Source organism: Dromiciops gliroides, chromosome 4 (genome assembly GCF_019393635.1).
Source record: "Dromiciops gliroides isolate mDroGli1 chromosome 4, mDroGli1.pri, whole genome shotgun sequence".
In the NCBI taxonomy this organism is placed as follows: Eukaryota; Metazoa; Chordata; class Mammalia; order Microbiotheria; family Microbiotheriidae; genus Dromiciops; species Dromiciops gliroides.
The window spans coordinates 343,121,167-343,136,534 of NC_057864.1; the positions used below are offsets into that span (position 1 = coordinate 343,121,167).

A 15,368-nucleotide genomic window follows, 5' to 3' on the forward strand; every position below is an offset into this window, starting at 1 on the left:
TTACCATATTTTTTACTTATTTCGTTAAATATTTCCCAATTACATTTTAATCTATGTCCAGCTGCACTCAGAGTACTGTGGGCTGCATGTGGTCTGTGGGAGATGGGTTTGATACTTCTGTTATCATCACTATAACACAGAAAAATACATATGTGCAGTAGCCATTCTAGGCCTAGTAACTAGCATTAGTATAGAGGAGAACACAGAACATGCTAATCTAGAGTATGTATCTGGATGTATCTTCTGGGGGAAGAATCAAACTGAAAAGATAAGGTGGCATGTGGTAGTGGAAGGGCAGAGTTTTAGACAAAAGAATTTGAATTTTTCTTATTAGGAGAAAAGGAAGAATTGGAGCTGAGTAGAAAGGAAGGAAGGAAGGAAACAAGTATTTATTAAATGCCTACTATGTGTCAGGCATTGAGCTAAGTGCTTTTAAAATATTATCTCGGGGCAGTTAGGTGGCACAGTGGATAAAGCACCGGCCCTGGATTCAGGAGTACCTGAGTTCAAATCCGGCCTCAGACACTTAACACTTACTAGCTGTGTGACCCTGGGCAAGTCACTTAACCCCAATTGCCTCACTTAAAAAAACAAACAAAAAAAAATATTATCTCATTTGATCCTCATAACAACTTTGGAGGGTAAGTACTATCATTATCTTCCATTTTATAATTGAGGAAACTGAGACAGAAATTAAACAACTTGCCCAGAGTCACACAGCTAGTAAGTTTCTAAGATCTGATTTAATCTCATGTCTTCCTGACTCAGCTTTCTATCTACTGTGCCACCTAGCTGCCAGAGGAGTGATGACTGTTTTGTATTTATGTTTTATAGATGTGTTGTTGTTTTTTTGGGGGGCTGGGCAATTGGGGTTAAGTGACTTGCCCAGAGTCACACAGCTAGTAAGTGTTAAGTGTCTGAGGCCGAATTTGAACTCAGGTCTTCCTGAATCCAGGGCCAGTGCTCTATCCACTACGCCACCTAGCTGTCCCTTATAGATGTTTTATATGTACATATTATCTTCCCTATGGAATGTAAGCCCCTTGAGGGCAGGACTTGCTTAATTTTTGATGTTGTATCCCCAGTACCTAACATATAAGAGAGTGGATACTTAATAAATGCTTGTCAATCGACTGATGAATTGATTGATGGGAACATCACTCAACTTAATGGGAACATCCTTTCAACAACTTTCTAAGTCTATGTTTCCCAAGGAAAACTTTCTATCTCTAACTTGGTCTGCTCAGTGAACCTATTCCCCAAAAGTGAACAACCTATACAGATAATTAACTTCCCTATTCTTAGATCATGCATTCCCCTGATTAGTCTCACAGGGCACCTTAGAGTCTTGTTATTACTTTATAGTCTTTAAAAGTTATATTTATCTGTGTACATGTCATATATTTATATACCTCCTCTAGCACCTAGGCCAGGGTATTGCATAAAACAGCTACTTAATACATATTTAATGAATATGTGAATTCCTATACCTCATTAGTAAGTGGGTATTTTAATTATGAATTAGTCTTTGGAGGCCTTGGTTATGGTGAATCAATCCCACAGTTTTATAATCCCTGGGAAAACTGAGTGACTCTAGAACTTGCTAAGCTAAGCACAAGATCCGGGACTGTGGTGTCCCCAACAAAATGTAGACATGCTGTATGGTCCAGTCCAAACCAGATAGCCTTACTGCTATCACACGTGACATTTCATCACCTATGGAAACATCTAAGTAGGAATAGGTTGAATTCCAAAATTAATATTGTGGACAAATACTAGAACCACTAACAGTGGGTTGAAAGTACAGCACTTTACTGATAAAGTAAGTCAAAACGAAACAGATTCCTAGAAGCCAGACTTATAGTGTCCTGTTCACCAAACTAAAGTACATCTTTTTTTTTGGGGGGGGGGTTCAGACGTGTGATTTCATTTGTGTAGGGAATTCCCCAATGAGAAATTAAATGTAAATTGGTAATTCTTTTCCAACTCATGGTCTTAGAGAGTGGCCTGGGGAAAATAAATGCTTAAGTGTCTTGCTCATTATGTATCAGATATAAACATTGGTCATCTTGTTCCTGAGGCCAGATTACTAGACACAGTCTCTTGAGCAGTGCTTATAATGAGAATTATGGTAACCTTGCAACTGAATCATTTGCAACATGAGAAGTTTGTAAGAAAAATAACTTAAGGATCACCTTTAGCAAATAAATAACAGTTACAATTTGTCTTACCTTAAAATTTGGTGGCACTCCACCAACATAAAAGACAGTGTCCTCAGGCTGCAAATCCAGCAGGGAGTCATCCCCAGAGACTTCTCCTTTCTTGATAAACTTTTCTTCAGCTGTACTGGTCAGGCTTGGGACTGTTAGGAATACCTTCCCATGTTTCCCTACCCTGTTGAGATAAATTCAGTTTGATTCAACAAACATTTACCAGGTACCTACTGTGTGCCATCTACTGAACTGTCCTTGGGTCAGGATAGAAAGATTAAAAAACCCCACAAAACTGTTCATGCCCTCCCTCAAGGAATGATTTACAACTCTTATTGGCCAAACAAGACCCAGGGAAGGCCCTCTCTTTCCTTATATAAAGATGTTCTTAGCAGATTTTTTTTTATTATTAAAAAGAAATGGTTAAATTTTATAGCAACAATAAATATCCATAAGCCCCAGAATTCAATGGAAGGGAAGAAAAGCAATCATATCTTGGAATAAATCCATGGGTGTTGTTAGCTTAAGAACTAATAAATAGGAAGTTTCCTATTTGGAGGTGATTTTTTTTTCCCCCTGGAAGCAAAAGAAAAAAAAAAGAAAGAAAAAATAGGAAAGGACAAAAGAAGGCAAGAGAATACTTATACAGGGAGAGAAAGAAAATATACAGGATACAAATAGAAAAAAAGTTTCTGAAACTTTTCTTTTTCTTTCTTTGTATGTATATATGTATGCGTGTATGTGTCTGTCTATCTATCCAACTGATCTCAATTCATGCAAATAATGAATCCTGTAAAGTGGACACATTATTTAAATTTGTATGGCATATTTCTTTTGGGCTGGAGCCAATGACTGTATTTTATATCATGATGACTTTAGATAGTGTGAATTCAAATACATGTGGCCACTTCATGGGATTCATTATTTGGACTTGTCAGTACTTCCTGGTGTTCAGTCATTTCCGTTGTGTCGTCTGACTCTTCATGACCCCATCTGGGGTTTTCTTGGTAAAGATACTGGAGTGGTTTGTCATTTCCTTCTCCAGATCATTTTACAGAGGAGGAATCGAGGCAAACAGGGTCAGGATTAAGTGACTTACTCCCTGGGTGACTCAACTAGGAAGTGTCTGAGGCTGGATTTGAACTTGGGTCTTCTTGACTCCAGGCCTGGCACTCTACTGCACCACCTAGTTGCCAGTCAGGCTCTGGCTGTCTACATAGTCATCTCTCTCATCTATCTAATGTATCTTTATATGTCATTAGAGACAGGGTCTTATAAGGTAAGGATGTAAATGTGAGTACTTCTGCATCCACATATTCTACTACACTCAGAAGAATGTAATAAAACAGGATCCTTTGGAATACTACTGTGCCATAGGAAATGATGAGCTCATTGATTTTAGAAAATCATGGAGAGATTTGCATGAAGTAATGTAGAGTGAAACGAACAGTAATTAAGGAATGTTCTGTACAGTAACAAAAATACTGTTCAAAGAATAACTGTGAATGACTAAGCTATTCTAATATTCAAAGGACCTATGAATGAAGATGCTATTCACCTCTAGAGAAAGAGCTGACAAAAAGAAGTATACATAGGATGTTTTTACTATAGATAGATAGATAGATGCACACATATACATCTATATCCATATATCCGAGGACACATATATGTCTATATCTATATATCTGTATCAAATAGTGGCCTTTTCTGGTGTGGAGTGAGAAGGAGGGAGGAAGGGAGATATTTCAGAATTTAAAATGTGATAAAAATAAATTAAAAAGAGAAAAAATATCCTAGGTTCTTATTTGCCAAATAACCTCAATCAGACATTTACTTTACCTTTCAATTTTGACAATACTGAAGTAGGCAGGCCAAGTGCTCACTGGTTTAGAGTCCAGAGGAATTTCCACATCCTTGTTTCCCAGATTATAAATGTATACCAGGTTATCATTCTTGATTGCAAGACCCATATAATCACTTTTTGCCTGAAACAAGAACAAGACTATTGTGGAATATTAACAAATTGTGTCTTCTGCCTTTTCTTAATCTTATTCCAAAGTGTGGTCGTCTGATTTAATGTCATCAGCCTACTCTGTTCATGTTGGTTTGTTTGGACTGTATTGAAACTGGCTCCAGCCTGCTGATAGCATCTTGGGAATATAACTGAGTGACTACAGATGTGTTTCAATAAAGTTGCTGAGCAGGAGTATACTGGTATTGTTTACTTGATCAAGGGAGCTAGTGCTGACTGATAGCATAACCCAAGACACTTTCATACAGTATTTCACGGTAACGTAATATGAGCAAACAGAGGTTGTTTTAAAGATCTATGCTCCTGAAGGGTTTACCTGAAACCCCACTGAGCTAGCAGTGAAAAGTTCATGTAAAGTGACCCCAGAAAACTATTTATAGAAAGGCAATTACTTGTTCTTGAGTCACAAATTGGGTCTTTGTCACTAAGTTCACAGTCATTTTGGGTGAATCAATTTCAGGGTAGAAATTTTGTGTGTTTGGAAGCATTGCCTTAGGGTCATAGAATAAGAACCAGAAGGGGACTTGGAGGTTGTCTAATCATAGGATTATAGATGATAGATTTAAAGTAAGAACTGACCGTAGAGGTTATTGAGGCCAACCTTTATATTTTATAGAAGAGAAAATGGAAGTCTAGGGGAGTCAAGTGATTTTCCCAAGGTCATACTTTCCCAAGGTAAGTGACAGAGCTGTGATATGAGCTCAGGACTCCTGACTTAAATCTAGGTTATTCTATAATGTTCCAGAAAAAAATATTAATTTTAAAAATCTTTCTTTTACATGCTTTATCTTTAGTTAAAAAGAAAACTTGATAATACTTACATTTTTGCTTCCAAGATATAAGATGAATCTATCTGCATTCTCATTTTCCATTGCTGACTTTGCTGGAGGCTTCATGTACAAGCTCATGGACGTGAAAGCTTTTAAGTCATCCACACTAGTTTTGGTGTTGACTTCAACTGCTGACTGACCATCAAACATCATGGAAACTTGAATCTAGAAACACAAAATATCATGTTAAATGTTGTCTAATGTTAGAGACTGAATGAATGGTAGGAGCCAGTGCTCTGGGGAAATTTGTATATTGATTACTCTTTCTTTTCTCATCTCCCCCTCCTTGCCTCTATCTTGGGTCACTGGATTCAGTTCAAACCAATTCAGTAAATTTGTATTGAATGTCTAATATTTGCAAAGTGAAAGGTGCTGAAGATGATGCAAAATGAGTCAGTAAGGTCCACTTCCTCAAGGGGTTTGCAACGTATAGGGAGATTAGGTGTATAGATAATTATAATGTAATGTAAGGATAGGAATACGTACTAGACTTGTGATTTCATTTGTTTAGAAAACTACCAGATAAGGAAACTCATCTACCAATTAAACTCATTATCTTCTCTGCAATTTATAGTCTTAGAGAGCTGATTAGGTCACTGAGAGATTATGATTCATCACAGCCTGTATGTGTCAGGTCTGAAGAGTGTCCCAAAAGTCTTAGTGCAGTTTTAAGCTATTAAAGCTTAATACAGAAAAAATAAAGACTTTACTATACTATAAATATACATATAACTATATATGTATATATAATATATGCATACACAAATATATTTTAAAATACAATATACTTCTATAGAATAATAAATATATTTATAAGTATAATATATAATTATTTATATAAGTATATATTTAATATGTAAATATAGTTTTTCAATTTTAGACATTTTTAGAAACCTGAATTCCATCAAATTGTTGACTGAATAAATATAAACATAATATATAAATATTTATCTACCATATATTTCTGTATTTGTAATTTTCATATGTTTATATATAACACATATAAAATTTACAATATCTAAATGTGTGTATACATGCTTGCATAAACACACTTCTTTTGTGGTCTAGAACTGTAAATTTTTGGGTGTGGGGGGCTTCTAGTGCAGAAACCCCATATGCTAATGCAGATCAGCAATTTATCTATAACTTACCATGTTATAGTTTCCTGGGGCACTTAGAGGTTAAGTAACTTTTCTAGGGTCACATAATTCCTATTTGCTAGAAGTAAGTTTTTCCTAATATAAAGACTATCCACCAAGAAATTGTGCTATAAGAAATGGCTAAGGGGATATGGTTTCAGAAAAACATAGGACTCCTATATGAACTGAGGCAAAGTGAAGTTAGCAGAACCAGATCATTGTACATGATAACAATATTATGACAATAATCAACTGTGAAAGACTTAGCTACTCTGATAGATACAATAATCCAAGTTAATTCCCAAGGACTCATAACGAAAAATTCTATCCATCTCCAGAGAGAGAATGGATGAACTCTGAGTGCAAACTGGAGTGCATTTTTTCACTTTATTTTTATTGCTTTTTTTGTGTGTGTGATATGGCTAATATGGAAATGTTTTGCCCGATTTCACATGTATAGTTGCTATTATATTGCTTGATTTCTCAGTTAGTGGGGAAGAGGTAGGAAGGAAGGAGAGAATTTGGAACTCAAAGTTAAATAAAAGAATGATAAAAATAAAAATGCAACTTAATGAATTGGGAGGTCCTCTCTCTAATACTAATTTTCTTTTCAGATGATCCTCAGGCTGCCCTTGCCTTGTGATTCATATGAGATCATGCAGGTTAGAAAGTGATCCAAGGGCGTAAAGGTAAACTCTGCTCTCATGATCACAAGGGACTGATTGTTCCCTTCCAATGCTTTACCTTGCTGGCCACACTCCTGGTCTGTGCAATGAGCTCTCTGATCCTCCGAATGCTATCTGAAACATTGCTTGCAGGTCTCTTCTGCTCTACTGTACGCAGTTGATCCAGGAGCTGAGGGACAACTTCAGTCAAATTTCTTACTGCGGTTAAGAGAAAACATAGGCTAGCTATAAATGTTTCAATATCATCTAAATTTTCTGTAAGATAGATAGATGGATTGAGAGGTAGGTAGGTAGAACATTAATTAAGCAATTACTTTGTGTCAGGTATTACAGCACAACCAAAAGAGGAGACTCAAATCGTTAGTTTTAGTGAAATATCAGGAAGAGTAAAAAATTCAAAAATGCTTTTCATCAAAAGAGAAAACAAATTGGGAAGCTAAGCTTATGATCAATAACTATCCAAGGGTGTTATTAAGTATTCTTGTCTTTGTATTATAAGGCATAAGGCAAAATTTCTTAGAATAGAAACTCCTAGAATATAAAATCCAATATTCTGCAAGAAGCCTTTCTTAGTCCTCCTTCCCTCTGTGATTATATACAATTAATCCTCTATACAGGTTGTTGCAAAAAGCTTTAATAGTTTAAAACCACACTAAGACTTTTGAGGTACCCTGTATGTCTTATATGTACATAGTTGCTTCTGTGCTCTCTACTCCATTAGATTGTAAGTTCTGGGAGGTCAGGAACTAATTTTGCCTTTCTTTTTATTCCTAGCATTTAGCAGAGTTCTGGTACATGCTGTTGTTCACTCATTCAGTCATGTCTGATTTTTTGTGACCCTGTGGACCATACTGTCTATGGTATTTCCTTGGCAAAGATACTGGAGTGGTTTGCCATTTCCTTCTCCAGTTGATTAAGGCAAGCAGGGTCAAGTGACTTGCTTAGGGTCATCCAGCTTGGTGTATGGTAGATGCTTAAATGCTTCTTGACTTGACTCTTGGAGGGCAGGGGCTATGCTATGTATACATACTTTAAATGCATGTATTATTAGTGAAGAATTGGATAGCAGAGATGGTATAAAGGATATCATCAGAGAAATTGTCATTTATTAAAAATTAGGGTTAGCTTGGATTGCCTGTGTGGTCCATAGTATAAACATAATGTTAAGAGATTAAGAGGAAGGTCCCCAATGTACTGGGTGGACTCTCAGTAGAGAATTTCCTAGAGAACATGAGAAGAGTCGCAGAGGATGAGAAAGCATGGCTGTGATCTGTACAGTTGAAGGGAATACTCCATCTATGAGAGTATAGATCTAAGGGCCGTTTCCAAGACCATTCTATTCACTGTGCAGTGTAGGCATTGGCAAAAGAGGAGTTGGGGAATGGGGATCTATGCTAAGTGCTCAGAATGCCATACATTACATTGCTACTACTGGTGACAGAGCAGAAGCATTCTTATGCAGGAGAAAAATGGTGCAGGCCCCAATACAGTCCGAAGATTGTGACACAAATAGCAGTGGTCAGGAGGTGACCAGGATCTGTGTGCTGGTCAGGCTATAGGACGACATGAAATCTATGGAGAGAAACTCTCCAGAGGCTTCTCTAAGTGTTTTTGGAATTGGAGGGGAAAATGAGAGGGAATCAGCAGAATAAAAGCCATGCTTTCTGGGATCAAAAGCATCAAGAGTGTCTGTTCTATGGTTTGCTCAGGGGCCATCTGTACATCTGGACGTCCTTTTGGACTTGGGCCCCTAAATGTCAGCTGGCTCAGGGAGAGAAATACTCTCTCTGGAGCCAATCATAAACTGTCTGGCAGAGAATTTGGATGGGGGCCAGAGGAGATTCCTCTGCTCTCTATTTTTGGGAAATAGTTTCCCCAATTAAAGGGAATTAAGTTTAGTAATATCAAGCAGTATCTTTATAATATTGAGTAAGCCAGAGTTAAGTAGATGTAGCATGTCTAACCAGTCTCTGCATCCAAGCACATTTTTAAATTTTCCAAACTAATGTTCTTAATGTATAGTGATGGATCTAGATCAATAATAATAATAAATATTATTCTCCATCAAGCAAATTTCTCCCTGGTTATAATTTGCTTATCTAGGGAAGGCTAATTTCTTTCTAGTGAGCTAATGCTAGTTCCATTTAGCAAGTCACCTTATCCAGTAAACTAAATAACATGTAATTAAAGTACATACAAAATGAAAACCAGATTAAATGAAAAAGTAACTCAGTCTCTTTTCAGTAAATTAATACTGTAATTCATCAAGGCTTATCATCAAATGAGTGAACTATTTATTATTATACATATTTATTAAACTGCTTTGTACATACTTATATTACATATATATATATATATATATGTTGTTGTTAATTGTTTTTAAGTTGTGTCTGACTCTTTGTCACCCCTTTTGGGATTTTCTTGGTAAAGATAGTGGAGTAATTTGTTACTTCCTTTTCCATCTCATTTTACAGATGAGGAAACTGAGGCAAACAGGGTTAAGTGACTTTCCTAACGTAATATAGCTAGTGTTGGAGGCAAGATCTGAACTCAGGAAGAGGAGTCTTCCTGACTGTAGGCCTGGCACTTGATCCACTGTGCCACCTACCTGTCCCCATATATTTATATTATATTGTATTATACACACACACACACACACACACACACACACACATACACACACACACTATAATTCACCAAGTCTTATCATCACAAGGGTGAACTATTTACGAATCTTGCTCATTGTAAGGTTAGTTAAATGATATACAATTTTTTGACCGATCGTGTGATTTCATTGTCATAGGGAACTCCCAATATGGAAACTCCCTTCACCAATGTAGGTCAAGACCTGCTTCACAATTTTAAGTCTTATAGTTTAGCTTGAGGCATACAAGGTTAAATGACTTGCATAGAATCACAGATAGTCTATATCAGAGGAAGGTCTTTTTTACTCTGAGGATAGCTCTCTTTCTGCTATGTCCTGTATTTCATTTGTTGGATAAGTGGATAAAATTATTAAAACAATAATCTTGCATGGGAAAAAGATATGTTTTTAAAATCTGTATTTGGTTCTATGTCTGATGGATATAAAATGATGTGTTTTAAAAATCCAAGTTTGCAGTGGATAGATCACTGGCCTACTGATCACTCAGTAGGACCTGAGTCTTCTCGGAGACTTACTAGCTGTATGACCCTGGGCAAGTCACTTAACCCCGATTGCTTCCCTCCCCCCAAAAATCCAAATTTGGCTCTCTGTCTGTTTGGTATAAAACAGATGTAGTTCCTGCTAAACCAAATGAAATTGAAAAAGACTAACTTTTTTTGGGGGGGTGGCGCAATCAGGGTTAAGTGACTTGCCCAGGGTCACACAGCTAATAAATGTCAAATGTCTGAGGCCAGATTTGAACTCAGGTCCTCCTGAATCCAGGGCCAGTGCTTTATCCACTGTAAATAACTATCATGGAACTTTGAGTTTGTACATTTAGAACTTTTTAATAAAGGGTATTCTTTAATAGATGAAGATCCTATCATCATAGATTTTGTACTGTTTGGGACTAAAGAGGCCACAGTGTGGTATCTAAAATGAGATCTAGAGAAGGGAAGTGATTTTCCCAAGCTCACCTTGTTTGTAAGTGACAGAGCCTGGATTTGAACTCAATGCTTCTGATTTTAAATCCTCTGCTCCTCTCTCTGGCTAACTAAATTCCAAAACCTAACCAGATGTCAGAATGTTCTGTATAGTACCTGCATCTCTAGCAGAGTCCACTGCAGTGTTATAGGCTGAGGAATCAAAATGGTGAAGGCTCTGGGACCAGTTGTTTAGATTGTTTGCCATTGGAGCGGTAGCTTGGTCTACCACCATGGTTGTCTTCTCGGCTTCTGCAATGATTCTCTTTGAATGATCCAGACGTTGCTCCGTATCACCTGATTATACAGACCATAAATAGGGATTTACTTTTTAGAGACACCGGATATTTATTTGTAAAATGTGCAAATTAATTTATATAAGGAGGAATAATTTGGTTCTAAAAGGTTTGGATCATTGAGTTAAATCTCAATATTTAAATATCATTTGACAGTTTTTGCTCATTTAAGGCAGATATTTGGGCCCATGAAGGGATACCAGTCCTGCAAAGACAGAGTGTAGATTATAGCCCTGAAACCCTTATTAGGTGTGATGCTCTCTTGACAAGGTTAACTCCTTTGACAAGGTTGACTCCTTGCTATTAAGGGTAACATTTGATGAAGTCTTTGCTCATGTCCCCTTGACAAAGAATATTCCCCCTGACTTTTTGACACCATGTTGAAGATGATTCATTGGTTTGCAATCGGTTCCTACACCTTTGAACGTGGCTTTTAAAGGGGAGAACTGAAACAGACTAAATAGAGCAAGAGCTGCTCAAGGGTTAAGAACAGAGGCTACCCATGGAGACTCAGACTCAGTTCTTGGGAAGAGAAGCTTATGCATCTACGAGGCCTCTTCAGGGAAGAAAGTGGCCGCTGAGATGGTAGTATCCAGAGGCAGCTTTGGAGCAGCAAAGAGCATTTGGTTCAAATTGGGAGCAATAAGAATCCAAGCCAGCAGTGGTAGAATAGCAGATACTGATGTTTTTGGACCCAGCCTTTTGGGCCTAGAGAAATCCATTCCTGCACAATGCCAAGTGCCCAGAGAGAGCCAGAGTTAGACCTGGGGGGCATCAATGTGAAGGAGCAAACCTGGGATTTTACTTTTCTCTGACACTGTGGGTGGCAAGGCATGGTAAGGTATCTTTAGTGCGTTCCCCTACTGAGTGGTGAATGGTCAACACCAAAGTAGTGCTATAAGTCAGTAGGACTGTATATGTTTCTGGGGGAAGATGAGAACCAGTGGAGAAAGAGAGAGAATTCTTCTGATTGTTTATGAACCCAGGTGTGAGTCCTTTGAGTTTTTGCAAGGTTAAATAAAGCCTGTCCTATATATAAAGTATTGTTTTCCTGTGTGCTTACAAGGGAGCAGAGGGTCTTTCTTTTTTTGCTATGCATAGCTAGACATGAGTTCAATACTACTGCTCCTACAGGATGCAGGCCAGAAAGAATAGGATTAGTGTTAAGACCCCCACGATTGAACTTGAGTGGTATGAACTCAGAACTTTTTTGTGGATCTTGGGTTACAAAGCATTATTAAGAGACAAGAGTTTTAAAAAAGCCCTCTAAAATTGAACATGACATTGCTCTTTTATTAAATTTAGAAATAAATTTATAAAGGACATACCTATTTCTCTAGGCTAGAAACCATAAGGGAAATGCCAGGGACAATATATCCTTGAGATCTTAAGACTGTGAGTGTTTGAAAAATAGCCTGAAGTTCACTTTCTTAGATTGTTTTTAGGTGAGTTTTTTAAAAAATGACCTTTTTAAAAAAATGGGAATCTATTTAGTTCTTCCTTTTCCCTACTGTACTCTGTGCCCCATTCTCAGTATAGGGAACTCCAATGGGTTCTTATATATCACAATATATGTGTTTGATTCAACTGGGCAAATCTTCCTTCCCTTGTAACACATGAAATAGAGTTGTAACCCTTTCAGTGCTTGGGAATGCATTCCTGCTTTCATTCACTTATTTAGATAACACTATAGCCTCAGATCAGGCAAGACAAATGCCAGGGCTTTTAGTATGGCTCTGTGACTTCACCCACACAATGTTAACAAGATAAGAATTTGAGTGTGGAGTGTTGCGGAGATTATGAACAGCTAAGGTCAAAGAAATGATGACCAAGTTTGGACATTAGGCATGCCCTCTAAAGAGGCTGCTACTTCCTGATATGACCTCATTAGAATATTATCGTTCATGTTTGTTCAGTGTGTAATATGATAAACAAAAAGATAAGTCTTGCTTTTTATCTACTGTCTCTTACCTCTCTCTGCTGTTTGCAGTTTCTTAATAGCTTCATTTAGCCTGTTTTTCAGAACACTCTTTCGAGCCTGTGCTCCATCCACACGCCGGCTGGTGTCAGCCACAGCCTCCTCATTGCCTTTGGATGAAAAGGAGAAAAAGTTATGATGGAGCTCAGAAATTCTAATTGAATTGAAATCAATAACAACTATCACCACCAAATCTTGCTCTTCTCCTGCTGTGTCATCTGTGATAGCATATTTTTCATATAGGTCATTTATGATTATTATTTTTGATGGGGCAATGAGGGTTAAGTGACTTGCCCAGGGTCACACAGCTAGTAAGTGTCAAGTGTCTGAGGCCGGATTTGAACTCAGGTCCTCCTGAATCCAGGGCCAGTGCTTTATCCACTGTGCCACCTAGCTGCCCCAATCATTTATTTTTGAAGGTAGAAAATATGTAAAAAATTTAGAACACCAATTCATTGTAACACAAATTATCCCACGGGGACTTTCTTGCTTGCTGCTGTTCGTCCTTTGTTCTCTAAGAGGATGACTATATAGGATGGAAAGGACTTTGCTTGTATGTACACAGTCAAACATTAGTGCTGAGAACGTTTTAACCTCAAGTTTTGATCAGTTGATCAGAATAGCCAGTCTAGACTATGGTACAATTGGAGAACACCTGGATACTTCAGATATCAATGTGATGTAGCTAGAAGGTACTGATGAGTTGGACAAAGAATGTGAATAGGGGCAGGTAGGTAGCTCAGTGGATAAGAGAACAGGCCCAGGAGTCAGAAAGACCTGAGTTCAAATCCAGCCTCAGACACTTGACACTTACTAGTTGTGTGACCTTGAGCAAGTCACTTAACCCCAACTGCCTCACACACACACACACACACACACACACACGCACACACACACACACGCACAAATAATGTGAATAGAATGAATTTTTGGAATTAGGCATATTGGTACAGATTTTGGTTGCAAGTTGGCACTGATCTGAGCAAAAAAAGAAGGTACTTATATTTTATTTGTTCTTTTCAAACAGATTTTTGAAGACAACTGTCATGTGCCCTATTGAGTACTCTTTTCTTCAATCTACATATGGCCAGCTCCTTTAGCTGATCTTTACACGTAATGGACTCAAGGTCCTTCATTGTCCTGTTTGCTCTATTCTGGACACTCCCTTTGCTTTTTTTAATAGTCTTTAGTTTAATTCTTTATTGAGAGGCAAAAAATAGATCCTACCCCTTGTTGTTGTTGATCCTTCATTGTTTTCTTAAATCATAAAAGTATTTTATCTTTTTCCAGTTACATTTAGAGACAGTTTTCAACATTTTTTTTTTTTTAGTGAGGCAATTGGGGGTTAAGTGACTTGCCCAGGGTCACACAGCTAGTAAGTGTTAAGTGTCTGAGGCCGGATTTGAACTCAGGTACTCCTGACTCCAGGGCCAGTGCTCTATCCACTGTGCCACCTAGCTGCCCCATAATGTTTGTTTTTATAAGATTTATAGTTTCAAATTTTTCTCCCTCCCTATCCTCCCCCCTCTACAAGACAGCCAGCAATCGGATATAGCTTATATATGTACAATCACATTAAACATATTTCTGCATTAGTCATGCTGTGGACACTCCCTTTTACTTCCAGGGAGAGGGATAAAGACTGAACTTGTGATTTCATTAGAATGGAAGGGAGAAAAAAAACTCCCTCTTCCAATGTAGGCTGGCACCCTCTTTGTAATTTATAGTTCTGAGGGTTAAGTGATTTGCCCAGAGTTACAGAGTCCAATTTGTCTTAAGACAAGACTTGACTCTAGTTCTTCCTAACTTTGAAATCAAATTTTTATATATTGTACCATGTCACCGTTCTGGTTTGGGTCATTACCAAAGTCCTAGGCAAATATGTAGCTGTTAACATTCAGTAAAATATAGCTTTTTTATACCTCACTACATTCCCTTTCTCCTCCTGAATGACTTGCAATCTCCCTTTGCAACTAAATAACATAAACAGTGAATTTTAATATTTATTAGTCAATTGTCCTTATGTGCTTCTAGTAGAATTAAAGATTATTAAAATATGGACTTTTATTTTATTTTGTGCATCCTCAGAATGTAGTCCAGTGTCTGGTACATGGCAGACACTTAATAAATGCTTCTTGAATGAATGAATGAATGAATGAATGAATGAATGAATGACTATTTACCATGTCACCTAGTGGAAATCATAGTCTGTAACTGTTTTTGCCGTGCTGAGTAGTGCTGAGTATTTAATAGATTGCAAGGAGTTTCTTAATAAATATTATATTATTTATTAAATAATGTTACTTTGTCTCATCTTCAACTAATTTCAGCAAACATTACTTAATCACCTAAACAGTAAATAAACAGTACACTGTGCTGGATGCTGGGCATGGTATGGTTCAAATGTACAGTTCTTTTCAAATAAATGTTCAGTTCCTTTACCTAGCTCTTTCTAATGTCAAAAGGGATCTGCCAAGGTACAGATCTAGAGAAGAATGGATCAATAATGTATTTGGAGATTTTGACAGATGATGGAGAGGGTTATTCTCATCTGGACCCTTATGGAAGAA

At 37.4% G+C, this 15,368-nt stretch overlaps 1 protein-coding gene across 1 annotated transcript in view; it reads right to left on the reverse strand.

The window, feature by feature from the left end:
- LAMA4 (laminin subunit alpha 4) overlaps positions 1-15,368 on the reverse strand; it is a 199,818-nt gene that overhangs the window by 38,998 nt on the left and 145,452 nt on the right. The window contains exons 16-21 of the mRNA XM_044003053.1: positions 12,792-12,908; positions 10,642-10,821; positions 6,956-7,095; positions 5,064-5,237; positions 4,050-4,195; positions 2,232-2,394 (exon numbers count right to left, since the gene is read on the reverse strand). Coding sequence (XP_043858988.1) covers positions 2,232-2,394; positions 4,050-4,195; positions 5,064-5,237; positions 6,956-7,095; positions 10,642-10,821; positions 12,792-12,908 — 920 coding nt within the window. The remainder of the gene's footprint in view (positions 1-2,231; positions 2,395-4,049; positions 4,196-5,063; positions 5,238-6,955; positions 7,096-10,641; positions 10,822-12,791; positions 12,909-15,368) is intronic.